Genomic DNA, 27285 nt, shown 5'->3' with positions numbered 1-27285 from the left:
GATTATACCCCATATGGCTGGTTCACTTTTCTTTTAACTACATTTCATCCCACTGCTGTCACTGAATATGTCCAAGTTCAGAGGAAGAAAATTTAATGGTACCTAAGAGTAATTTCTCACCCTTTTTCCAAGAAAGAAACTGTCAAGAGGAAAGATTATGAATCAGACAGATTAATGCTTCATTCTATTGAACAGATAAAGCAGACATAATATACAAGATATGACCTTAATGAAAATTAATCATCCTTATTCTCCAAGCCAGTTTGGCATCATGTAACTCAAGATAAATGAGTAGAGGGTTTAAGATTTATTATTGTTTTACTCTTTTGGCAGTCAGATGGTAATTAATTACAATAAAGCAATTAAGAAGGTTGTCTCTGTGCTACTGGCCTGATCTCAAATGTCCTTCAGATACACAGCTGTACTGAGGAACTGGGGTTTGTGGAAAGGATTTTTCTGTCAATTCATTTTTATGACACAGCTGATCAAATTATCAGCACTAACACAAGACCTACAAAGTGAAGTGAAACAAAGGAGTGTACTGAAAGACGGTACTGGTTTGTTTTAAAACCGATCTGCAGGAAGCAGTGAACAACAACTACATTTTGTGAACACTTTCAGTTCGAATCTGCACTCAGTGACATAGGGAATAAATAAAAGAAACATTCTGTCTGTATACTGTAATAAACATAGAATAATAAATGTAGCACATGAGAACAGCTTGTGCAGGTGTAAACCTCTTGCAACCCCTCAAAATTCAAGGACACACCATAGGTGGCCTGCTTTTTTGGTACCTGGTGAAGGAACAGTCCAATTTGAACAAACATTTGGAAAACGTGCATTTTATAAACTTGCACACTGCATTACATCATGTCACTGATAAGAATATGAACTGACCCTACCTCTCTCAGTGGTCACGACAGGAGGCTCTGAGGTGCTTTTCACTGTCCATGAACTGTTTGCAGTATCCAGAGCAGTTGGTGTTGGGGTTGGGGTTTTTATGCCATTTAATGGAGAGGAAGAAGTAGGTTTTACTGTAATGTTTAGTGTTGTGGTAAATGTGGAGTTTTCTTTGACTTTACTGCGTTTGGAGGTAACGTTAGCGTCCATTGTTTTGGTCAGAGGCGCAGCCGTGGAGGTCAACCATGAGGGCTGTAACGTTAGTTGGTTAGTTTTACCAGTGGTCCTGTAGTCCCTGGTTGTGATGGTCAGTGTGGAGGTGAAAGGTGAAAACCTGGAGTCCATGTCGTCCTCCTGTAAGTGGTTTGGGATGGTGGTCGCCTCCAACGTCTCATCCAACACAGCACGCGTGAGTCTCGCGCCTGGAGACGCGTTCTCATCGCTCAACAAACCAGCTGTGTATCCAAACAACAATAACTCCAAAACTGAGAACAGTAACATAGTGTAACGCATACACGTCATTTTGTTCTTTAGTTCCCCATGTGAAACGTTTCGACTGTATCCTTCAGTACTATACAGATGTTTTTTTCTTACTACCGAATCCGTGTTTCAGCCAATTGTCTCCACTCGTCCACTCGCGCCTTGAAACTGCACGGTTTCACTCCAGCGGGACTGACAGCTGTAAACCCCGCCTACTACGGCCACGCCTCCGTCCAATCAGAGCGCAGGCTACATGAAGATTGGCGTAACACTGCACCAATTATACGACTGCGAGGAGGAACCTCAAAACTGACAACTCTACCTGACTGTCTTGAAAAGTGACAAAAGAAAATAGGTAAGACGAAATTAAATAGATCTGCGTGATAATACCGAGATAAGAGGGTAGGCAGAGCCAGCAGTTGATAATGAAACATTGTCAAAGAAAATTGACTGAATTTGAAACAATACACTAAAAAATTTTAAACCTTTAAGAAAGCTATCAAATCAGCAGGGTTCATTCTACCAATACGTAACTCGTGTTTTAACTTTGGTTAATACTATATTATGGAAGAATTGCATAATATAATGGCGCTAAAATTAATGGATTCATTGTTAATGGAAAATTTGACAGAGAAGCTCCATTCGCCTGAAGCAGGTTTAACAAATACGAGAAAGACGTCGTGCTTGTGCTGAATAAAAGTACAGAGTAATAGCGTCCTCTAGTGGTGACGCCCCATTAGTAAAGAACACGCCACGACTGCGCTGCTCTGAGCGAAATTAATTTGACTGGTATTTCAACAATGCCTAAAATAACAATATAAAATGTAACAATTTATTTAATAATAATCAAAATATACAGATAACTAAAATATCCTAAACTAAATCAAATAAACTAATCTCTTACTTTTGCTTCAAAGCTTTTTACAGCCTATTCTGGAGTTTGACAAACAAAAATAATAAAATGGAAGGAGAAAATACCTGTTTTTACTTCTGATACTCCAATTTAGAAAATGTAATATCTTGTACATAAGGAACGAATAATAATAATAATAAGAAAAGAATATCAAAACATTACCTTAAAATACATTAAAATACCCACACTGGGTAAAACACCACTGTTCAACTGAGGCTGATCGTTTTTATCTTTTTTTGACCATGAAAAAAATATATATATTCTGTATAACTATACTGTATGCAAACTACATTGTTAAGCAATTTACTTGAGGACATTTGTCAGAGTGTGCACTGGAGAAGCTTGATGATCTTGAACCCCTGAATGAGCTCTCTAGATAGTTCAAAGTCTGGTTCGATGCCTTATGGTGGTCCATGGACTGTATAAAGCAATTGGAACTGAGGTGCTTCATAAATTTATAAGAATAGTCCTGTGAACATACAGTAAAATGAACCCATACTGTGCTTGGTTTTATCTTTAGCAGTCATTCAGGAAGGCAGTGGCCAAAGAGTGCTGAGAGAGAGACAGAGAGAGAGGTTGTTTTAGGCATGTCACAGATGTGCGGTGGACATTAAGCCTTTATTTGCAATTGGACTTGCAATTGGAGTTGTTACTCCGCCCTCAAGATGTTTATCCGCCTGTACATGAATTTGTGTTACAGTCATAAGAGGAGGGGGGTTGAAGACAACTCAAAGTGGGCGGTTTACTTTGAGAACTGTTTGGTTTAGAAGAGAGAGAGAGAGAGAAAGAAAGACACAGAAAGCTGAGGCGAGCCAGTAAGTCAGATATCAGCACTCTATAAACATCTTACGGTGCTTACCAGGACATCTTACCAGTGAACAAGAACCTTGTGAAGACAGAGAAGAGGATCTTTGTACCCTTTCCTTTCAAAGAGAAGGATGAAACCTCAAATAAAAATAATTTTATCAAACTTCTTCTTTGAATATGAAACACCTCGACAGGTTCTGGTCAGGAACAAAAAAGTTGCAGTCGCGTGCCGAATCATCCAAATGGGTGTTCTAGGCTACATCATTGGGTAAGAGATTTATTTTATTCTTAAAAAATCTGGAAAAGCAGTTAAAAATCAGTGAGCATGAGTAACTGAACAGAACATGCTTCAACAAGGGCAAAAAAAATTACAGAATGCAAACAAACTAACATCTCAAGCCTTATATTGAATTGAAAAGTTAAGTGCTGTCATGATGTACCATTTAAGATAATGCACTGCTTAGTCTAACTAGCAGCACACAATCAAACTGTTATTGTTTCAGAAAATACACACATTTCTGAAGCTGAGAATTATTTTGTTTACTTGATTTACTTGAAAGTATCCCCATATGTTTTTTTATTTTATTTTTTATTTATTTTTTATTGTGTCTGATTTAGATTTAATGGCTTATAGCATCAATAATGTAGCAGCAGCTCATCTCCTGTCATAGAGCTAACAGCTGGCCCTCAGTATGTATTAGATAACTGGATGTACGTGGCGTCTGTGTATGAAAAGATTCACTTATGTTCATAATATGAGTGTCGCAGTAAAATGTCATGCTGTAGTCATTCATGGAGAAAAAGCAGACTTATTTTACATAGACTTATCTTACTTCGTTAACCTTTACAACAATCAATTCCAGACAAACGCTGACCATTTCCTCTTAAAGGGGTCATATGAGGTTGTTAAAAAGAACATTATTTTGTGTATTTGGTGTAATGCAATGTGTTTATGAGGTTTAAGGTTCAAAAAACACATTATTTTCCACATAATGTACAATATTGTTTCTCCTTTATGCCCCACTTTTCTGAAATGCGTTGATTTTTACAAAGCTCATCGTTCTGAAAAAGTGAGGTGTGCTCTGATTGGCCAGCTATCCAGTGCGTTGTGATTGGCCGAATACCTCAAGCGCGTGATGGAAATGTTACGCCCCTTAATGCCGTCTCCCATCATGACCAGACGAAACAAATAAAACCTATTACAAAAGAGGCATTTGTTGTATCCAACGTGTTGCGTTGCGTATCGCGCTGCGTAAATATAAAACCATGTCTGCATTTGTGATCAGAGAAATGACAAACAAGCGCTACTCTACACTGCTTAAAACTCGCGTTTGAATCATCATTAGCAAATTGTTTAAATATAAAAAATGTACTTACAGGCTGTGAGTCAAAAGCGCCAGACTGTCCTTGCAAAGTTGGAACTGCCTCACTTTATAGAACAGCCTTAGATCACAGACCCATTGTAGGCTAGTCTTCAAGTTCAGGAAACGGTCCTCCATAAAATGCGTCACACAGCGTCACACACTGCAGGCTTGAGTGAGGAATGGTCTGCGGACTTAAGAACAGCACGGCTGGCGGGGCTTGCGGCAACCACATGTGACGACCCTGGGCTGGACTCCGCTTCATCCACGGTGAAAGCCAATCCGGCGATTCACAGCGCGAAGTTGATGTATTTCCTCAGCGACCAGCACGGATCAGCTCTGGGCATGACGAAACGGATATCGTCCTCTTTTGGAAGGCCAAACCAAGTAGTTTTGCTTTCACAACGAAACACAGTGTCTCCACGACATAGAGGCGGCAACAACAATACTACAGCGAGAATAAAAGTTATGTCTTCTTTCTTTGCGTGAACATTTGGGTGGTGTTATGCAAATCTTCCCACACAGTGACAAAGACATGTGGGGGTGTGTTTAAACGAGGCGTTTTAGGCGGGCGTGGACAAGTCTTAATTTTTATAAAGAATATCTCTTTGGATTTGAGACTTTAGTCTTTGCAACTTTACAGATCTTCTTTATGCACCAAGAGCTTGTAATTCAATTCAAGTTGAATTGTATAGCGCTTTTTACGATACAAATCATTGCAAAGCAACTTTACAGAAAATTAAGTTTCTACAGTATTTAGTTGTAGCTTATCAGTGGTGACTGTCAGTTTATGTACATATAGCAGAAATGTACGCAAAAATTAATTAAAGACATAATCAAACAGACGATGAACACTATTAACAGTAATTATCATATGATGCAATCATACTTATAGCAAAATTTGGTAGTCCTGTATGCTGTTTCAGGGTTGGCATCATCTGAGGTCCTCTGAGGGATTGGCATCATCTCTTCTCAGGTGTTTTGGATCCAGACAGAAGTTTGTGTAAATCCTGACATCCTGTGGCAAAAACAGAGAAACAAATAGAGACATAATTAGCATAGCTACTTGTAACACTCCAAAGAGAAAGGGAAAATTTAAATCGCATCATATGACCCCTTTAAGTAATTCAAACCTGTATTGTTCAACTCACTGAGCATCAGTTAACATGTGGGTGTCATTTGTGTGCTCTAAACAATACGATTTGCAAATAACCAAATAAGTATGTTGTGCTTGCCTTCAAATCAATGACTACTGTGCAGTACATAAAGCCACTGGAGCAATAACTCAGTTGGAAAGTGCCTGTTATATAGTGAAACTTAGCTGTCTCCTATTTACTGTGTATATCTACAATGGGTTATATCACTGTATTATACTATAATGTACAATAAACCTCCTTTAATGTCTGCGATCATAGAACAGCACAGGAGTTGTGCCGCTCTCTCAACCCTCACTGTTACTCCTTTTTGTTTATAAGTGAGACCACCCTTAAAGGGTTACTCCACCGTAAAATGAAAATTTTGTCATTAATCACTTACCCCCATGTCGTTCCAAACCCGTAAAAGCGTCTTCGGAACACAATTTAAGATATTTTGGATGAAAACCGGGAGGCTTGAGACTGTCCTATAGACTGCCAAATAAATAACAGTGTCAAGGTCCAGAAAAGTATGAAAAGCATTGTCAGAATAGTTCATCTGCCATCAGTGATTCAACCGTAATGTTATGAAGCGAAGAGAATACTTTTTGTATACGAAGAAAACAAAAATAACGATTTTATTCAACAATTCCTCTCCTCTGTGTCTCTCCAAATCAGAGTAGCGACATTTTGACAAATCTGAGCAGTACACAGGTGGCTTTGTTGGAGGAATTGTTGAATAAACTTTCCTGGACCTTGACACTGTTATTTATTTGGCAGTCTATGGGACAGTCTCAAGCCAAAATATCTTAAATTGTGTTCCGAAGACAAACAAAGCTTTTACGGGTTTGGAACAACATGGGGGTAAGTAAATAATGACAAATCTTTCATTTTGCGATGGAGTATTCCTTTAATGAATCAAATGCAGCTCTAGTCCAAATTTCAACAGGCTGACAGAGGTATTTGTTTGGGTATTCAAAACTAAAAAGCATTAAACACTATAAACTGCATGCCGTGCAGCTACTGTAAAAGTGGATGGTGCTTTTGTTATCTGTCATGGAAGTTGTTTGTCTTTGTAAGTGATGTAAGCTGAATGAAACTCGATCAAGTCGATAAACTATTGCAATAGCATTAGTTTTGGTCTGTGTGGAGCAGTATGTTAAGCTGTATCAGATGATAAGACTGAGAGTCATGCTTCAAAGGGAAGAATATCATTTGTCGGGTCTTGCAAGAGGGCATGAGGCTAAAATCTTATTGCTTCATCCTACTTTTACATGACACAAGATGGTTCAAGTACATATGAACACACACACACACATACACATTTTGAAATGCAAACTATAAAACATAGGCTTATGTCATTTAAACTTCTAATTTGCTGTTCATTAATAGTTAGTAAGGTAGTTGTTAAGTTTAAGCATTGGGTAGAATTAGAGATGTAGAATATGGTCATGCAGAATCTGTGCTTTTATATACTAATAAACGGCCAATATTTTAATAATAGGCATGCTTATAAGCAATTACTTAATAGGGGGAATTGGTCCCTTTACTAAACTATTACCACATTTTCCAACTGCTGTGTGAGCTTAATAGTGCAAACCATGAGGGCACAGTATACACTTTTTTTTTTTGTTTTGTTTTGTACAATACATAAAAAATAAATAAATAAAAATAAAATAAAAACGAGTACACAATGAAGTGCAAAGTTGAAAACATACAGGCATTAGCAAATACACAAAAGCAGAAAAAAATATATATAAATATATATATAAATAAATGAGAAAAAAATAAAAAAATAAAAATAAAACCAATAACTGAAAAACAACAATACGGGAGGAAGGGAAGTGGGGGGGGGGGGGGGGGGGCGTGGGGTCAATCAATCAGGGGATAAAGATGGAAGAGATTTAAAGAAAGTTAAAAGGGCTACCATATACTGTAAAACTTGTTGGAATCACCTTTCAGAGAATATTTAATCTTTTCTAATTTCAGAAAAGACAAAACATCCTTTAGCCATTGAGCGCTGGAAGGGGCTTTTGTAGATGTCCAGTGGAGGAGGAGAAGTCGTCTCGCCAATAAATATGTGAAAGAAAAGATGTCTAATGTTTTGATGTAAATCTATCATAATCCTCTGGATATCCGAATATGGCAATATGGGGAGAGATAGTTACAGTCGTCGCAAGTATTTCAGAAATAATGTCAAAGTACCTCAGCCAGAAAGAAAAAACTAATGGGCAAGAATAAAAAATATGAGTAAGATTGCAGGGAGAGGTATGGCATTTATCACAGCTGTCGGTGACAGTGGGAAAAATTTGTGACAAACGTGCCTTGGAGAAATGGACCCTGTACAATACTTTGAATTGTATCAAAGTAAGACGGGCACAGGTTGAGCTAGAGTGAATTTTGTTAAGGGCAACGTCCCACCAAGTGTCATGCAACTCCAACCCAAGTTCACCATCCCAGGCAGCTTTAACTTTAGTGATGGATGAGGTATCATGATTCAGGAGTTTGTTATAGATTTTTGAAATGAATGACTTCTGAGGGGGGTCCGGAGAAAGAAATTCTTCCCACAATTGGAGTGGGGGAGATGAGGGAAAGGCTGGAAACAAGGATTTGGCGCAGTGTCTGATTTGGAAATAGCGGAAGAGGTGAGATGGCGGGAGTTGAAATTCACTAGACAAATCTGCAAAGCTACGGAAAGTACCATCTCTATAAAAAAATCTTTAAAAGTTTTCAGGCCTTTGTCATACCATGTAGAAAATGTGGGATCAGATAGTGCAGGTTGAAACAAATGATTTTTTAGCAAAGGAGCAGAAATAGATGGAGAAGTAGAGTTAAGATACCTTCTAAATTGGAACCAGATTTTTAGAGTGGAAATTACCACTGGGTTATCTGTAAAGCCAGAGAAGTTGGTAGGGATAGAGGAGGTGAGCAAAGCAGGCAAAGAGGATGAGCAGCATGAATGTATCTCTAACTTGCACCATGGGGGATGTGTGGATTTGGACCAAAATGAGATTTTATGAATATGTGTTGCCCAGTAGTATAATTGCATATTTGGGAGAGAGAGTCCGGCATTAAGTTTACATCTCTGAAGAATTGATTTACTTATTCTGGATGCCTTTCCACACCATAAAAAGCTAGATATATCCTGATCAATAGTTTTGAAAAAGCGCTTAGATAGGAATAAAGGGAGACTTTGGAATAGAAACAAGAACTTGGGAAGAATGTTCATTTTAACTGTGTTGATCCTACCTATAAGCGATAATGGCAAGCCCCTCCAACAGTATACACTTTTGACTTGAATAAAATAATGCACTGATAAATATGTTTTTATTGTTATTGTAAATCAGTAACCAATAAAAATTAGACTAATTGTAATTAAAAGGTATTAGTATCAAATGTAATTTAAACATTGAGACCCTTCTTTCACTGACATCTCTGTTGACAAAAGCTCAATATGACAAACTGTGTGCTGTGAGTATTCATGAATCGAAAGAAAGAAAGAATGGCTTTACAGAATCATTCACAATGTTTCTGAAAAGAATTGTAAACACTGTCAACAATGGGAATATTTTAGTGGAAAATTGATTATTTTTTTCATATACTGTACCTGTGTGTAACCCTATCAAAGAATTAGGTCTTTGAAAATGAATTATATGCAGTAATTTGCAGGTTTTATTTAAATCCATTATGTGAAAAGGGGACCTTTATTTATGGGTGCCATGAAATGTCATGTATGTGGAAGACATTGATTTTAATAGGTAAAATCACAAAGACACTATTTATTAAGTAATTTGGAATTCAAACCATACATTATGAAATACAATAGATCTAATTTATGATTTAGGTAATAATTACACACAAAAAGATCTTCAGACTGCAGCTTGATTATATATCAGGTCATGAATTGTTTTTTGCTTTTGTTAGGTGGGTGTTCATGTATGAGAAAGGCTACCATGCGATAGATACCGCCATAGGCTCCGTCTTCACCAAGATGAAGGGAGTGTCCTTAACAAATATCAGCGGAGAGGAGAGGATATGGGATGCTGCTGATTTTGTTTTTCCTGAACAGGTTGGTATTGTCCCCTAATTTTGGCCTCAGAACTGAAAACTTCAGAAATCCTAATTTATATACATACTTATCATTATTTTTTTCTTTAGTTTATGCTTTCTGATTTTAAACACACTTATAGTCATATAGGAGTCATTATGGCTGTGAATTGGGCCTAATCACAGATAAATGTACTCAAATTGTGTAAACTTTAGCAGTCATGTGCGGGTTATTCTCACTCTGACTGAGAATCTACTGATATTGTCATGGCATATTGTTATGCTATTTAGAAGGCTAATGGAGAAATACTTGTTGATTATAAAGTTATTTCTTAACATAAATAATTAAAAATGTCTGCCATTATTTACTTAATGCAAACAGCCTGCAGCAGTTTCAGAATATGAACTTATTTCACAGAAAGCACCCAGTGCTATAAGAAACAGACAGACTGTTGACAGAAAAGTAAACATCTCATCACTCAGCAATCAAAGGAGTGGCTCCATGAGCTTCTATATAAATCAAATAATATTTTGTCCAAAAAGCAAACATCAAAATGTTCATCACGCTTATGCACGCACACAAACACACACACGCACACACACGAATGCACGCACGCACGCACACACACACACACACATTGGTTTTTCATGTTTTATGGTGACTTTATATAGAACATTTCATTCATCAAAGCATCCTGAAAAAATGTCAAAAATCGATAATCAGATAATTGATAATTAGAATGACAGGAAGCTATTCAACAAATTACAGTACAGGTTGCTGTCACTAATAGTTAACAGTGCTAGCAGAGCAGAGACGAGAGATGGAATGACACTTAGACTATTTAAGCTGAGGTTAAACCTTAGATTCAGCCTTAAACACGGCTGTGTCTCAGATGCAAGCTGAAAATATAGCTATGCTTATTTTCAAACAGTGTAAATCAAGCATTTAATACTGAACCAAAAAAAGGACATTCATTATGTCATGCAGGTGTCAAAAGAAGAAGCCTGAAGTCAAGCAAGTAGTCAGCTTCAAACACTCCACATCTTATGCAACCACTGTTTAACCAAACAGACAAAGGATGTACTATAAATTTAACATGTCACTTTTATTTTTAAACTTAGATATTGAAAGTACATATGGTCATGTGGAACCCTTCAAGTCCTTTCTGTTCCAATTTCCAGGGTGCCTCATCTTTTGTTGTAATGACGAACTACATTGCCACTGTGGGACAGCAACAGGACAAATGTCCTGAGGTAGGTAAATATATTTTTCTTATTGTCTCATCACTATTGGCTTTCATCATTGTGACTGTCATAATTGTTTTTTATTTTTCTATAAGATCTCTGTATGAGTCATATCCTGACCATCTTTCCCCCCAGTTAAAATAGTCACCGGTTTCTCAGAAATAAGGGTCGATGGTTGGCATGAAACTTTTTTTTTTTTTTGAGGGGCACCAGTCCCAGCTCAAGACCACACTAAAACTTAACTGAGAGTTGCTGATGCTTCTGTCAGTGATCAAACCACTTTTACTTTTTTTTTCTTTGCCACAGTAAAGCCATGTGCGTCATTGAGTGACAGTTTGTCTTTGGTGTTGCTAGATGAAGCATAAATTCAGGCAGTTTGTTTTAAGACAGGCGTCACACGCCTAGGGTTACAAACTACTGTACCTTTTATTCAAAATCATACCATATAATAAGGAATTGCTGCATTTTTAGTTCTATTCCATATTAAATCCATTTGGAATGCAGTTTGTCCTCTATTTTAGCATCTTGCACCTAAAATACAGTTGAAAACATTTTTGAATCAGTTAAACTTGTGAATCAGATTGTCACTAGATTTATTGCATTGCTCATTAAAATGTTTAAAATACAAAATATCCTAAAAAGAAACAGAAAGTGTCACTTATTTCCCTAGGTGACCTTGGCAAACACTTATAACCCGTGTTTGATAATACAATCTGTTTGTACTTTCCAGCAAAGTAACATGGCTAGACTTCACGGACCATCTCTTCATTCATTTACCTGCTCTTGGCTTATCTCAGTCTTATTTGTCTTTCACTTGACTATCTATTTGACTTTATTGTACTAGCTACAAAGCTTTGCTTAAACAAATGAGTTTTAAGAATCAGGTTTTGTGGTTATTCTGTCTCTATTGTGCACATGGTCTCATTTGGATCTCGAATTTGCATATTTTCAACAAGCCAACCAGGGCTTAATTAAACACTTATATCCATTAAAGTGCTATTCCTTTCCTGTGTGTATTTCAGCTGCCAGATGGGAAGAACAAGTGTACGACTGACAAGGACTGTGATAAGGGCAAATACAAACGTACGGGAAATGGTAAAGTTTTAACCATTATATTGTTCCGACAGAAGGCACCGGTGCAGCAGACTAACTTCACATCACTAGCAGCCGGGGGCAGAGGAACTCACTTATTGAGTGTTTTTCATGGGCATTGTACAATCCCTTTGACCTTCATTGGTAACTAAATCATCGAACCAGTGGTTTAAGATATGTACCACAGAATTCAAATGATCAAGGGGTGAGAAAATTGGTGCACTTGCACGTAAGCATTTGGTTTCAAACTCTACTCAGAATCAAAGGGGGCCTAATGAACTCTCACTCTCCTAACTGACAAACCTGCACATCATCCATGCTGCCGTCTCCGTAAGTCACTAACATTCATGTCTAACGTGCTTTGCTCTCATGCTCTAAGGCTTTTTTCTTAGTGTTCCACATCTTTGATGAATTTTACCCCATGCTCACTAATGTCGGTAATTCCCAGAGTTCCACAGGGCTCATCCAGATTCAGATTATTTGGTGTGACTAGCAGTTTCTATAACAGGAACTGTGCAGAAGTATTCCACTGCTACCCAAAGATAAATTAATTGAAGTCATTTGTTAAATAAATCTTGCTTTTTTGATATCATTAGGATTGGCACAGCTTAGTAGTAGTAGTAATAGTTGGCAATGGGGACACCAGTGGCTTATAAACACTGAGCAAAAAGCTGATTAAAAATAATACAATCAAACCCACATTATAGAATGAGTAATATCATGAGCTCAGTGTGGGTCACAAATACTCAAATAGTGACTCAGTTTCACATGCAGCGTAGCAGAACGATATACTCTAGGAATACAAATGTAAGTAAACAGCACTATCTCACATTGCAGTAATTCAAAGTACCTTGACATCCAGTAATGGGCAATTGGCACAAACTTCACCATTCAACACATATTTTCCTTAATTGTGTTACAATACTGACTCTGTGAACTCAGGGTAAAATTCACAGATGTTTTCCTTGGAAACACACAACCTTCTGGTTGTTTATGCCATGCTTCAGACCGCATATCATTTCATGCTTATTTTATCATGTCTCTGATATATGTATGATGTTCTATGATACAAGGGATGTGTTATATGTTATGGTTACACTAAGTGTATTTTAATAGTTGTACAAAAGTTTGTCAGTGCTATACTACCATTGAAGCAAGTAATACTAATAGGAATAGATGTGTATCAACCGTACAAATTTATTTGATTTTATCTCAGTGCTTTTCACACGGTCTGACAATCTTCTACCCAATACTGTACCAACAAATTTTATAAATAAAAAAAAAAAAAACCTTTGCGAAAATGCTGTCTACAGCCTGTTTCCATCCAACTGGTCTTTTACCGATAAAATGGTGTGCGTGACAGCATCGTCCCTAAAAAAAAAAACCCAAATTGTCACATACATTTTGGTGTATCGCAAAGCCCTTGAGCTGTTTCCATACTTAATTTCACCTAGCCTATTGCGTCAATTATATTGGCTAGTAGCCTGTTCTACATCCATATAAAACAAAACTTTATTATATAGCCTATTATTAAACTGTATAGGCCTGCATAAAATTGTTTTTAACAAGTGTCATAAGTTGTTTTTTGTTTTGTACTTTGTTATAGACTATTTAGATACTTGATCATCAAGCATTATTCTTAAATAGATGCAGTTGTATTAGCCTATCATTATTTTTCTGATTAACTTTTAGAGGAAACTGGTTATTTTATTTCTCCTAACCAGCAAACCGATGGTCGTTAAGCCATTATTAACCAACAAGATTATGTTAAATTACAATTAAATGAAATTTGAATTGATACGTGGCTGAGACCCAATAAAAATACCCAAATTTGTTTTCCTGGGATTAATTTTATACACGCAAAAAGCAGCGTAAACAACAGAACATGAGGATTCACATGAGCTACAGGCTACTATTGCCTATATAATTTAAGCAATAGGTGAAATTATGTATGGAAACAGCTCAAGGGTAATTTTTTGTTGTTGTTGTTTTTTTTTCTTTTTTTTTGCAAAACACCAAAACGAATTGCGACAATTCGTTTTTATTTTTTTTAAGGAATGACGTCATCACACATCGGTAAAAGGCCAGTTGGCTGGAAACAGGCTGTAGACAGCAATTTTCGCAAAGTTTTTTTTTACGCATATTCTCTTTGTCAATAACAAAACAGCGCCAAAAACTGGATGGAAACTTGGCTAATGTTGACACATGAGAAATTTTATCGATAAATGGCATGTCCATCAGCTATATCAGTTAACATTTTGAAGCACTAAATATTTTTTCGTAAAAAATCCTTGGATGGAAACCTGGCTAAAATGTTTTTAAACCTGGAGAACCTGGATATGTATAATGTAAAGTAGGGGTAAATGTAAATGGATATGTAATTAGATAAAAATGCGTAATCTAAGCATTTTCACAAGGGACATCAGACTTTTGGGTCCTACAATATACCCTGCCATCCCTTTTTGGGGCATGTGACTGTGTTTTATTTCAGTCTGTTCTGATCAGAACCAAAGCTTTTATACTCTGCTGTTCCCTTATGGCATTATGTCTCTCTCAGGGCAAATGACGGGCAGATGTATAAGCAATACCAGTACTTGTGAAATCTACTCCTGGTGTCCCGTTGAAGATGACCGTCAAATACCAGAGTATGAATGCTTATTTTATTATTGTTGTTGATTAATTGAATCAATCACATGGGGTGTCTAACAGTAACAGTAACAATTATTGTGGCATGCTTGGACTACAATTTGTGTCTTTTTTTTAATGTGGCATCTTTCATTTATAAGACCACCATAATGAAAGAAAAGATATGGTTGAATAAAAAGCAAAGACTCACCATTCCTGAATATCTTGAACTGTCTGTGTAGAAATCTTGGAAACTAAACAAGAGAATCAAATTACACTTTGACAGTCGCCTTAAACATGAAAGTCTGTTTATACCTGGAGCATGTGACAGATTGTATTTAAAATTGTTTTGAATCAGCCTATAGTCTTGGTCGGATCCATTTAACTTTATTTTGTCCCTCTCATGTTTGTCTGTAGCCCTGCAATCCTGCTGACATCAGAAAACTACACACTGTTCATCAAAAACTCCATTACCTTTCCCCATTTTAATGTAGTAAGGTAAAATTCTATATTTTTCAAATGTTCCTTGTGGTGTATTGGCAAAGCCTAACAAGTAAATTCAGAGGAAGGAGGATGAAATCAAAATGACCTATTTTGAATGTGTTCATATAAACCAGGGGTTTATTGTGGTACTAAAGAATGTCTGCAATTTTTTGTGAAAAAAAGAAAATACACATTAAACAACTTAAACCAAAGCTAAAGTTATAGTTTTTTATAGTCTCTTTCACATCAATAATCATTTATATGTCATAACATACTGTAATAACGTTTGTACAGTGCAATATGGTACTTAACACGTTATTGAAGGCCGGGCTTAAAATGCAACACCCAGCTTTATCCGTTTTGTCTAAAAGATGAACGTTCTCCTCACTTTTTTCTCTCTAGGAGTAACTTGGTGGAGAGTGTGAATCAGAGTTACATCAATACATGTTTGTATCATCCCAAGACTGATCCACTGTGTCCCATCTTCAGACTGGGAGACATCGTTGAGCTCTCTGGGTTCAGTTTCTCAGAGATAGCTCGTCTGGTAGGTTTTTGTCATGAATGATTGTAAATAAACACACCCACTAACACTCACACTCCTAGTGATACTTGTTCTTTAAACATACTGTACATTCAGACAGTATATTTACATTCAAAACATTCAAGCATGTCCAGTAATCAGGATGATTTCCAAAAGACTGATGTACTGAATTGAATAGTTTACAAACTTAATAGCTGTTGAATCATGATGTCAATTTGTAGGCTTCGCTCTGGGTTTCCAAGGGAATTTATGAATAGCAGTAAAATAAGTCTGTGGTCAACATCACTTGAGGAGACTTTCACATTTTGTTCAAGAAATGTGATTTTATAATACAATGTTTATAGCTTTACATGTTGCTATTGTGAATTTATTCCTCCTAAATTCCAACTATATCTAACAATTTGGACTTCTCACTATAGTAATTTTTTATCTTATAATAGTGACTTGTAAACTGAATAACTGTGACGTTTTATCTCACAATGCGAGTTTCTTATTTTAAAAATTATCCTAAAATTGTAGTGAATGCTTCAAATCTGGAGAAGATCACAGAAACGTGGGATGATAATCTACATGATATTTCTTATGTGATGTGTTAGGGTGGTGCTATAGGACTTCTCATTGACTGGGACTGCAATCTGGACCTCAGTATCAGACATTGCGAACCAAAGTATGAATTCTATGGTCTTTATGGAACAGGGAGAAATGACAAAGAGAAACCATCACTGGGATACAATTTTAGGTGGGTAAGAAAGTTTAACCTATTTCCCTTGTGAAGACATCTTTTAATTAGACTGCTCAGTGGTGATTATTTCTGAGCCTGTGAGCTTTATTGGGTTCTGTAAAAGAATGAATTACATTGTTTTTTTTAAAGAATTTATTAAGTGGAACCAGTACTAGAATTATTATGTGATACTGACTGTTTCAGATATGCTAAATATTATGTGGAGAAAGGGGTGGAGAAGAGAACACTAATGAAGGTGTTTGGTGTACGGATAGACATCATTGTTAATGGACGGGTAAGCTTATGTTTTATGGATCATTCACAAAGAAATTATGGAACATGCACATTTCCATTGGTTTACAACTGTTCCTTCCAGGCAGGAAAATTTGATATCATCCCAACATTAACGGCTATAGGCTCAGGAGTAGGAATCTTCGGAGTGGTGAGTGTCAGAGAATATACTTATATTTATATAAAGAGATACTTTTAACTACAGACTCCATATTTTGGATTCTTCTGTCATGTAGGAGATGATACCAAGTGTAAAAATATTTTGTGTTGTACCATCCATGTAAAAATTAATGTGTTAATGTAAATAAATAAAGTATTAGAGTTAAGATTTTTTTAATGCTTTTGAAAGAATTCTCTTATGTTCAACAAGGCTGCAATTATTTAATCTGAAATACAGTAGAAGCAGTAATATTGTTTGTACAGATCGCCCATCTATATAACCATCTAGTATAGATGAGCGATTTTAATGTATATCTTTATAATTTAATAATCTAATATATAATTATAATCTAATCTATTTCATATATATTTCTTATTATTAATGTTGAAAACTTAATATTTTTGTGGAAATACTTTTTAAGGATTATTTGATGAATATAAAGTTTAAACAAACATTTATTTGAAATGAAATCTTTGTAAAAATAAAATGTAAAACAAGTATTTACTAACACTTTTCATCAAATGAATGCATCTTGCATTATTAGTATGGAAAAAATCCTACTAAACCTCAAAAATTTGAATGCTAGTGTATCTGTATGTTAATGACTCAATGACTGTGTTGATGACTAATTTGAAACTGAAACAAGAACAGCTGCATCAAATTAGATATATTTCAAGCTTACCTTTCTATACACTTAGCTGTTTTGTGCTCAAAACATCCCCTAAGTGCTTTTTATCTTATTGAAATAATCTAACATTTACTCTCATTTGTTGTTTGGCAACCGTTGTGTGCGATTTGCTCCTCTTACATTTTGTTACAAAGAAAGATTTCTACAAAAACATGAAATTCAAGCATACAGAAATCCCGGAAGAGGTGAGTGTTTTTTTGTTTTGTTTTTGTTTTTAATAAATAAAAGGTATTAAATATTTCATTTGAATCAAACTTGCCTTTTTGATTGCTGGTGTGTCTCCGAGAGCTCTGTGGATAACTAAAGGTAGTTCACTACAGAAACACAAGATGGAAGCAGAGATACATAGTTAGTTGCTACGCAAATCCATTACTTGAGCAGATCAAAACATTTACATCAAGCTAAATTCCCTTAGTGTCGTTATGGACATTCAGTTCCCGATTTAAATAGAATTCAAATGTCCAAAGCACTTCTGAGGGACTGTGTGTGAGACGAAAAGTATAACCACATAGGCGTCAGCAACTATCTTACTTTTGTATCTGTATGCATGTGGGCAGACTATTGCATTCAAGTCCATGCAACACCACGGCTTCCTGTAGACATCTCTGTAGTGATATAGTTACCCTAGCAACACAGTGCATTGACCATACTTGTATCTTATAAAGAAAGGAAAATGAGGGCACATCTTAAACTCCAGTACTCCCACTCTAGCAGCTTTCTGAGGAAGAAAAACATTGGGGTTGATAGGAGCATGGGAAATAATATGTATTTGCCCTTCCGCAGACACCAGCCTTGCCTTAGTCACAGAGAGAAAAAGATCTCTCAAAGGTAACGTACCATTCAAATCTTTTCAGCCGCAGATCCCTGTAGAATTATAGCATATCTCTATAAACAACTTTTCAATTTTAGTTGTGGTCACAGTAATTCAGATCTTTGCTGTGCACAGGAGTGAAGTCAGGATGGCTGCCATGACGACTATTGCACTGAAGACAAAGAGAGGGGAAAAAAAAACACCTCAACACTGGAGCTAAAGCAAGACGGCTGGGAGACTTGACACACAAAACTGCCAGACATCACTTTTCCTTTCTAAATCACAATTCCTTCCCAAACTACTGAGGAAAGATATTAAATCACTGTTATTATTTAAGACTCTAATACCCACTGGTTCATATTGAGAGGCTCAGGACTCTAAAGGTACACAATTCTATCAGGGTTTTGAAGTCTTTACAAGGTTCCCAAAGTGTTTGGCAATTACCATGTAATGTCTGGATATGCCACGCTCTGGATATGGTATCCTGTATACTTTAAAATCGCTATTTTGTACTGATAGGTGTTTTGTATATGTTTTTGTTGTTGTTGTTTTTGTAGCAAGTCAAACGGTGAGCCTCTAATATTTTTTTCGAAATAAACTTAAGATGGTCAGTGAAAGGTATGAGGTTGAAACTAACCAGCTCTTAAAGACTGGTGAGTGATTTAGGCCTCTAGTTTTTGTTTAAGCTCATTCATAAAACACTCAGCCAAGAAACATAGGATGCTTTATGTCAAAAACCTGGTATTTTATTATTAGTACACAGCCTTCGGGACTGCTTGATTTTAATTGGTCAAATGCAGCATTTAATGGTAAGAAATAATGACTACCGCTCATCCAGGAACTCATAGCTGTGCTTGTGTTCTCTCTGTAAAAGTAATTGTCAATCAAATCAATAATCCATACCCATATATTTATTTGTTTTAAAAGTAGTCGTGTAGTCATTGCACAAGAGAGAATTATCAGGTATTTCTGGACACACATGCAGTTTCTTTATTCTCACCTAACAAAATAGTTTGGTCTCACTTTAGTTTGGGGACCAATTCTCACTATTAATAAACTTTTCATTTGCTGCTTATTAATGGTTAGTAATGTAACTGTTAAATTTAGGTATGGAATAGGATTAAGGGATCTAAAATATAGAGAATATGCAGATTAAGGCATTTATTTATTGCTTTGTAAGTACTAAAGAACAATCAATATGTTAGTAATACACATGATAATAAGCAACTGGTTAATAGTGAGAATCGGTCCTTAACCTGAAGTGTTACCAATAATTGAAACTCACATCAAAATAAAACCCTTTCAGGGTGATACAAAACCTCTCTGCTTTGCACTGGCGTCTTGATAATTCTGTCTGGGTTTTTTTGCAACAATGACTTGCTTTTATTTGTTGGAATTTACCTCAATTTGAGTTTATTTTTGTATTAAATGATATACAATCTTGAACAATTTTGAAATCAGACAGCATCATGAAGGATTGTTTGGTTTTATTGTGTACAAAATACTATTTTAGCAACTGAGTAGCTACTGTTATACGTATTATTAGGTCAATTTCATTGATTGAGTCAAAGTTCATTTTTATCATGCAAAATTGAAAATACAATCCTAAATGACAAAACATAAAGAAGAATCCTGAATCACCTGTGATATCTTTATTGTCTCTGATTATGTCTGTGTGTACAAAAAGCATGCAAAAAATAGCATCTTTATATGCTTTGGTACATATTTACAAAGTAAGAGTTGCATTCAGTGCTTTCTCAGGACATGCTCTTTTTTTTGTCTGTTTTCTTTGAATTTTTTAAACAGTTACATTCAGATCAATGCAGCAGAATACAGACTTCTATGAATAACCAGCAATATCAGGCACTCTGACACAAATAACTGGGCAGTTCAAACTGTAGGTATGAGTGAGACAGTGTTCTACGACTTATATACAATTCTGATATACTTTTAAATCAAGAAAGGTAATTTAAAAAAGCATAAAGCTTTGATAGTAAGAAGGTTTTGCAGCTACAACGTGCCTCAAAATGGCCACATTTCTCTCCCCTTCCTTTAAATAAGAGAAACCTTTGTAAATGTGGGTAGACAAATGATCAAACCTCATCTATTGCACATGAGCCGAAACCTGGAAAAGGAAATAAAGCCTTCACATTTGAGTTGATTACTCAGACAGAGGCATGGCATATTGGCTGCTGCATATGTTTAGTTTATACAAAAGTCCTGCAGGAAACAATTTAAAGGGGTTTAAACATTAGTTGTTTTGCCTCACATAGATACCAAAAGGAATAACAAACCTACAGAGAAGTCTGTAAAAGGTTATAAGTTAAGGGACATGCCGTACATCAAGACACTAACAGATCCATAGCATACATCAAGAAGTAACTGACAAGACTAATGTACATTTGAGACAGAATGGACAAATGAGTTTGCACACTCACACATATAAGAGAACAAGGGGGATTATTTAAAACCATTTGATGAATTTCTACACAAACACCTTAGTGCTCTTGAACATACAATATGCTACTCCATTCTCTCCGTATTCCCCGAACAGCAGTGTCCAGACCCTGAGTACCACATACAGAAATCTCAATACAAGACAGAAACAAGACTCCATTTAATCAAATACTCCATACAAACAGACCCAAAAAACACTGGTCGTTTGGCACTGAAAATGGTTTTCCTGTGTAATTCAGTTTATGGGCAAAAAGCAATCTCGAGAGACATCGAGAGGGTCATCGAGAGAAGAAGGGAAAAACATGTAGGAGTCCCAAAAATGGACCACCATCTGCTCAGGATATTAGTGAAAATATAATGAAAATGGTTCACTGCGGTTTATCAATCCGTCTTCATATTAGCCATAATGAGTCCTCTAAATAAGTGACATCAGTTAAAGGTCTCCTCTAAGCATTTGCTGCTTACGTAATCAGTTAACTGGAAATAATTGGCAGCTGATCTGATTGAGTCCAGTTTTATTCTTGTAAAATGAATTAAAGGGGCAGCTCACCCTGAAATAGTCAAAGGGGCTCTTTTCTATACAATGAAAGGGGAATGGTAAGTGACCCATCCAATTGCATTACATGAGCAGCTTGGACATTCTGCTAAATATCTCCTTTCAAAAGTTTGGAATGATATGAGGGTAAAGGCCTGTTCACATAAAGACAAATATTTAGTATGATAAACATTCATTTAAATGTATTTGAATTAATATGTCTGTTCAGACTGACACAATCATTTGCATATACCAATAATGCAACTTTTCTTTTTTTTTTTTTTTTATGAAGAGGTGTTGTAATCCCTCTTCCATTGCACTGAGAAGAAAACTGGCCAACCAATAATATTTGCGCTTTTGATCACATGCCATGAGCCACTGCTGTTACATAAAACAATGACTTGGTGGTGCTCACAAAGAGACTATTTTGCTAAGCAAATGTGAACAACAGACAAAGAATCAAGTGTTGTTTGATAATCACAATAGTAAACACAAAAATCGGAATGGCTGTTCGAAAACGTAAATATGGTTTGACTTCCTTTTTCTCCATGACAACTAGGCATCAGAAACAGAACGATGCACAGCACTTAGAATACCAGGGTAAATGGGGCATTTCTGTTTTTGAAAAGAGCCACTGACCTAATAGAGTGAATTTTGTCATCTTTATTCAGCCTGTCTGACATTTATAAGCATTGGTTTGAATTGGCAAATATTTGCTATTAATGCTATTTAATTTCTGGGTGAACTGTCCTTTTAAAATTGAAACATGCACAGTGAGAATTTCATAATGATAAAAATCTAATTAATATGAGTGGCTCTGCTCTGGTAATTAAATATCTCGATCGTCAGTGTGCCTTTACAATGGTCGTCCACTCAGACTCTCTTTGCACTTTCAATACGTGATTCAAAAACAGGGCATGATGGATTCGCCTGGCAGATGATCCGATGTAAACAAGGGCGTATTGTTTTGGACAGTGTTAATACAGGCCGAAAGGGACCGTGATGACATTGAATGGCAGTTCACTTTCGTTGCACAGCTAAACACCATATTCAGATCCTTCCCTCAGTTGGCTTGTCTGTTTTGAGTGAAAGTGACTCCCTCTCTTTCCGCATCAGCGCACACTCGCTCACCTCGGTGGCATGTTTGCGTGTGTGTTCGAGGGCCCGTTTGCACTGCTGACTGACAAATAGGCCTTTTGGAATGTGAAGACTCGGTAAACAATGACACATTCTGTTTCTGCAGAGAGACAAAGCACTGCAACGAGAGCCCTGCATCCGGTGTGATCCGAATGCGGCATTTGCAACATACACAAACATGGAAAATAAGCCCTGTTCTAGATAATGGTTATACAGAGCGCTCAAACACGCTGTATGAGAAAGCCCTGTTTTCTAGAATTGACTGAATGTGCAGACAAGAGCCTCTTTTAGTGTCTAGTAGTTACATAAGCCCCTTTGTTTCACAGTACGACACTGTGTGTGTTTATATATAGTATTTGAATGAAATCAGAAAATGTTATGGTATGAAAGAAATGGAAAGCAACAGAGATATGGAACCACCATTATATGGAGAAGGCCATATTTCAGGCATGCTATGATAGATAGGGTTAAGAATTGCACATTAACATATACAAAAAAGCAAGACGCCATTGCTATTATTTTCTACACATGTACAGAGGTTATGATGGCAGCACACTGCATCAACAGCTTACCAAGTTAATAACATCTTTTGTCCATGATGCAGTCTTATGCACTAGAACGCTTGTGGCATAGTCTGTCTTTCACACAAACCTGGCCTAATATAGATTCCATTCTAAATCTTTTAGTTTAGCCAGGATGAGAGGACCAGGATGGAAAGATCCAAATGGTATGAAGGAGAAAGAATAGTTTTCAGCCAGATTATCAAGGCCAGGTTTCATAAGAACCATAGGTAGGAAAAGTGATTCTTTTGCAAGACTGACAAAGATGAAAAGCCTGAAGTATGACTAGCAATAGCAGAATCCAGTTCAATATCAAGCCAAGCCTCAATTCGGTGCAAACGGAGTGCAATGGAGCGGTTTGGGTCATGATCATCTTCTGCTCGAAGGGATGGAAGGACAATGACGAACTCTTCAGGATCTATGAAGACACTCAAAAGGTGGGTGGTTCGTCCTCATGTAAGTCCTCGAGCTCAACTTCTCTACCAGCCTCTCCACTGCTCCCTTTTCTGAGAGAAAGAAAAACAGAAAGAAAAATGTTGAATCATTGCCTTTCTATATGATCCCTGCTTTGATCCAGTAGTTGATCTTGAAAGGCAAGCTTTTGACCATCTATAATCTATAACAGCAGTGTCCAATCTTGCTCCTGGAGGGCCACTATCCTGCAGAGTTTAGCTGCAATCCCAATTAAACAACTGAACCACAGTAATCAATCTCTTCAGGATTATTGGAATCTTTTAGGCAGGTACATTGGGACAAGATGGAGCCAAATTCTGCATGATGTTGTCCCTCCAGGACCAGGATTGAACACCTATTAAGTTTGGTCATGCCAATGAAGTAGTTTGAAATATAAATAAAATGAAATTGACAGAGAGATGCTGCAAACTCAAGATGTAAGGCAACCAGCAGCAGATTTTCTCACTTTTAATTTAATTTAGGGCAAATAAATCTGAAATCAACGACAACACAGTATTAAATAATAATTTATGTGAAATAATAAAACTGCACTGTGAATGGTTCCACGGAAAAAAGAGGAAATTAGCTATATATTATTCTATATATATAGATATAGCTATATATAGAAATTATATATATATATATATATATATATATATATATATATATATATATATATATATATATATATATATATATATATATATATATTAGGGCTGTCAAATGATTAATCACGATTAATCACATCCAAATAAAAGTTTTGTTTACATAATATATGTGTGTATACTGTGTATATTTATTATGTATATATAAATACACACACACATGCATGTATATATTTAAGAAGAATATGTTATGCTTATATATTAAATATATTTATATATAATATAAAATATAAGAATATAAATATATAAATGTATATGCATGTAAATATTTTCTAAATATATAATTTATGTGTGTGTATTTATATATAGGCTACATAATAAATATACCCTGTACACATACATATATTATGTAAACAAAACTTCTATTTTGGATGTGATTAATCGTGATTAATCATTTGACAGCCCTAATATATATATATATATATATATATATATATATATATATAGATAGATAGATAGATAGATAGCTTAGAATATTTTTGAAATCTTGTAAGCTTCAAACCAGCTAGCTCACATATTTAGTTCTCCCTCAAAAGTAATTGTAGCAGCCTGATACCTTATATATTATACAAAACTGGTCAAAAGTAAAAAGGTGAATATTTAAAAATAGTTGGACATGAAAAAAATAATGCTTTTATTCTGCAAGGACAGATTAAATTGATCAAAAGTGACAGTAAAAACTTTTGCATTGTTACAAAAAATTCAATTAAACCTTGTTTTTATTCAGAGTCTATTCTTAAAAAAAAAAAATCCTGAAAAAAATCACCATGGTTTTCACAAAAATATTAAGCACTGTGTTTTTTGAGCACCAAATCAGCATATTAGAATGATTTCCAAAGGATCATGTGACGCTGAAGACTGGTCTACCTTCATAACATAAATCATGCGCAAAAAAGCTATGCACTATGCATTTAATGCAATATGAATTATATTAAACAGGTGTGAAGCATTTGTAGGAAGACAGTCTGTGGTGACTTGAAACTATCCAGTATTAAACTGAAAACTAGAAACGTTCTGTGAGCAGACTGACGAACAATCTTAGAGGAAACACATGAACATGGGAAGGTTCGCTGCAAACGACGCAACTGCAAACAGAGGTCTCAGAACATACTGTACATAGTGGGATTGAATGAAGGACCATGACATGAGGTGTTTCACAGGGTTAGACTCTTCTATCACCAAATACTTTTACTGTCATGAAGCGAGAGAAATGCCACACAAGGACAGGATGGAGGCTGAAATGAGTCATACTTTTACTGACCCGTGGGAATGCATGGAGAAGGGCAGGGAATCTGGCATAGGGCTTGAGTGACAAATGACAATGACCACCTGTCACAATGAGTTACCTTAATGAGGGCTGGAGTTTAAAAGAGGGCCGGAACGGCCAAGAGTCCCTGCAGCAGAGAGAGACAGAGAGTGGAGGAAAGGGAGGACAGTGTCAGCGTTTTCATTTGAAGTAAAGCGGCAGGAACCAGGTCATTATAGAGGCTCCTGTGAGTTATTGCTGGTCAAAATGCCAGTTACATTAATAGGTAACATTAGACTGCATTTAAATCATGTTCTGCAATAAAAATCAGTTTATAAAAATGGTACTCCTCAGATAATCGTATAAAACTGCAGTCAGAGATAGTTGATTTGCACATACTTCGGTTCAGAGACCGACAGCATTAGCATCAACAACCGAAGAGAGATGGATGTGCCCAGACGCTTAGGAAAACTCATCAAATGCCAAGCATATTTGTCCGGAGACAGCATTTAACCCTCGTATTTGACAAACATCAACAGGAAATATTATCAACTAACTCCAGTCTGGGCTTCATGAGCATATGAATAGGTTACCCACAGTCAACCTGCGCTCTGTGGCTAAAAAATGGAAGGTGCTGGAGGCCAGAAAAAGTCGTGAAATGTAATAATGCGCTGCCATATTTTCATCACAGCCAACAAATGTGTAATGATACGGCCATTTCTTTTCCAGAGCTTTGCGGCAGGGATGATTCAGTCATGTGTATAGCGTTATACCGTGTCCAAACCAGGCCTGAAATGACAACTTTTACACAGAAAGCAAAATGTGGTACGATGCAACAAACTAAAAATCGTATTAAAAATATATTTCATGTTTAATATACAGCTGTACAGTGGCAGCCGGTGCTATCCAGCACAAAAAAAAAAGTTAATAGGCTGACAAAATGTGATATAAACTGTGGCTGATACAATAATAATTATTTTGATGTTACAGTCAATAAATGATAAATTAAAGATATTTAAATTGTGTACTGGTGATTTTTTTGATGAAATGTATATACATATATATATATATATACACATAAATACACACAGATATACATAAATATGTACGTATTAGATAGATAGATAGATAGATAGATAGATAGATAGATAGATAGATAGATAGATAGATAGATAGATAGATAGTTCATAAAAAAGTCATGAAAAAGATGTAGAAAATGTAATCCTAATTAATACAATCTTCATGAGATTCACAAGAATCTCAATCTTTGCTGTCATCTGAGAGTGTATGAATGCCTCAGAAAGGGAGGGAGAGTGTGTGTTGGCTATGTACAGTGTGTGTTTAGATGAAAAGGGTTATTAACGTGCAGGAGGTAGTGTATTCAACCTGACACTGAATTATGGATGACATGCAAATGAACACCCCTGACAGTTGGAGATTTAAAGGGACAGAGGGATTTTAAAAATTCTGATGATGACATTCTACCAACTGGGGGCGCTGCTGCTTTTTATCCATTCAATCAAAAACACTAACTCAGAGGGAACACCTACTGAAAAATAGCTTATAAAAAATTATAGAGATAAATGAAAATACAACCAACTGCCTCTGGAAAAGGAGGTGATCTGCTGAGTCACTGTATTGATCCATCTTGTTCCCCAAGAGATTTCACCTTTGTCAACAGAGAGGCCACACCAAACAAGCATGTCGATTTGTTTACAGATCAAATCAAATGACCTGTCAGTTTAGATTGTACGAATAATAACTGCATACGGCACATCTGAAAAAACACCATAACCCATCGGAGAGAGAGTTCAGCCCTGCATTAAAATATACACAAGGCTGCCTTTGGTCTATATGGGATGCATACAGAGATAAACAGACTGTTTGTATTGATCCAGGGCATTCAGAAGACAGAGAGCAACCCTCTGCTGATT

The 27285-nt window shown here is 36.2% G+C and overlaps 3 protein-coding genes across 6 annotated transcripts in view; 1 reads left to right on the top strand and 2 right to left on the bottom strand.

Annotated features, from left to right (window-relative positions):
* si:dkey-220k22.1 (multiple epidermal growth factor-like domains protein 9) overlaps positions 1–1612 on the bottom strand; it is a 72933-nt gene extending 71321 nt beyond the window's left edge. The window contains exon 1 of one of the 2 annotated variants that reach the window (XM_042724119.1): positions 903–1612. In XM_042724119.1, the coding sequence (XP_042580053.1) occupies positions 903–1422 (520 nt within the window). In that variant the 5' untranslated portion in view covers positions 1423–1612. The remainder of the gene's footprint in view (positions 1–902) is intronic. The other variant, XM_042724118.1, reaches the window with a different exon arrangement.
* Positions 1609–19937, top strand: LOC109081712 (P2X purinoceptor 1-like). Of its 3 annotated transcripts, none has more exons than XM_042724146.1 (13): positions 1609–1735; positions 9519–9663; positions 10824–10895; positions 11909–11981; positions 14536–14623; positions 15021–15101; positions 15489–15630; positions 16224–16366; positions 16553–16643; positions 16725–16790; positions 17577–17672; positions 18271–18315; positions 18434–19937. In XM_042724146.1, the coding sequence occupies exons 2-12, from the start codon at positions 9529–9531 to the stop codon at positions 18286–18288; spliced, it is 1005 nt and encodes a 334-aa protein (XP_042580080.1). In that variant the 5' UTR covers positions 1609–1735; positions 9519–9528; the 3' UTR covers positions 18289–18315; positions 18434–19937. The 3 variants fall into 3 exon arrangements, with proteins under 3 accessions (XP_042580080.1, XP_042580079.1, XP_042580078.1); XM_042724145.1 differs by lacking the exon at positions 1609–1735 and adding an exon at positions 2884–3368 and having other exon boundaries at positions 11909–11969; XM_042724144.1 differs by lacking the exon at positions 1609–1735 and adding an exon at positions 2884–3368.
* The window catches only part of camkk1a (calcium/calmodulin-dependent protein kinase kinase 1, alpha a), a 40667-nt gene continuing 33317 nt past the window's right edge, over positions 19936–27285 (bottom strand). Inside the window, exons 17-18 of the mRNA XM_042724156.1 lie at positions 25452–25499; positions 19936–23493 (exon numbers count right to left, since the gene is read on the bottom strand). Of these exons, the coding sequence (XP_042580090.1) occupies positions 23418–23493; positions 25452–25499 (124 nt within the window). The 3' untranslated portion in view covers positions 19936–23417. The remainder of the gene's footprint in view (positions 23494–25451; positions 25500–27285) is intronic.

Source organism: Cyprinus carpio, chromosome B5 (genome assembly GCF_018340385.1).
Source record: "Cyprinus carpio isolate SPL01 chromosome B5, ASM1834038v1, whole genome shotgun sequence".
In the NCBI taxonomy this organism is placed as follows: domain Eukaryota; kingdom Metazoa; phylum Chordata; class Actinopteri; order Cypriniformes; family Cyprinidae; genus Cyprinus; species Cyprinus carpio.
This window is presented reverse-complemented; position numbering and strand designations above follow the sequence as displayed.

Excerpts from the sequence above, each read along its gene's own strand:
- LOC109081712 (XM_042724144.1), top strand. The coding sequence starts at position 3,232 with ATGAAACCTCAAATAAAAATAATTTTATCAAACTTCTTCTTTGAATAT. Across the intron at positions 3,369-9,518 it reads GTTCTAGGCTACATCATTGG|GTGGGTGTTCATGTATGAGA; the intron begins GTAAGAGATTTA and ends TGCTTTTGTTAG. Across the intron at positions 15,102-15,488 it reads CCCCATTTTAATGTAGTAAG|GAGTAACTTGGTGGAGAGTG; the intron begins GTAAAATTCTAT and ends TTTTCTCTCTAG.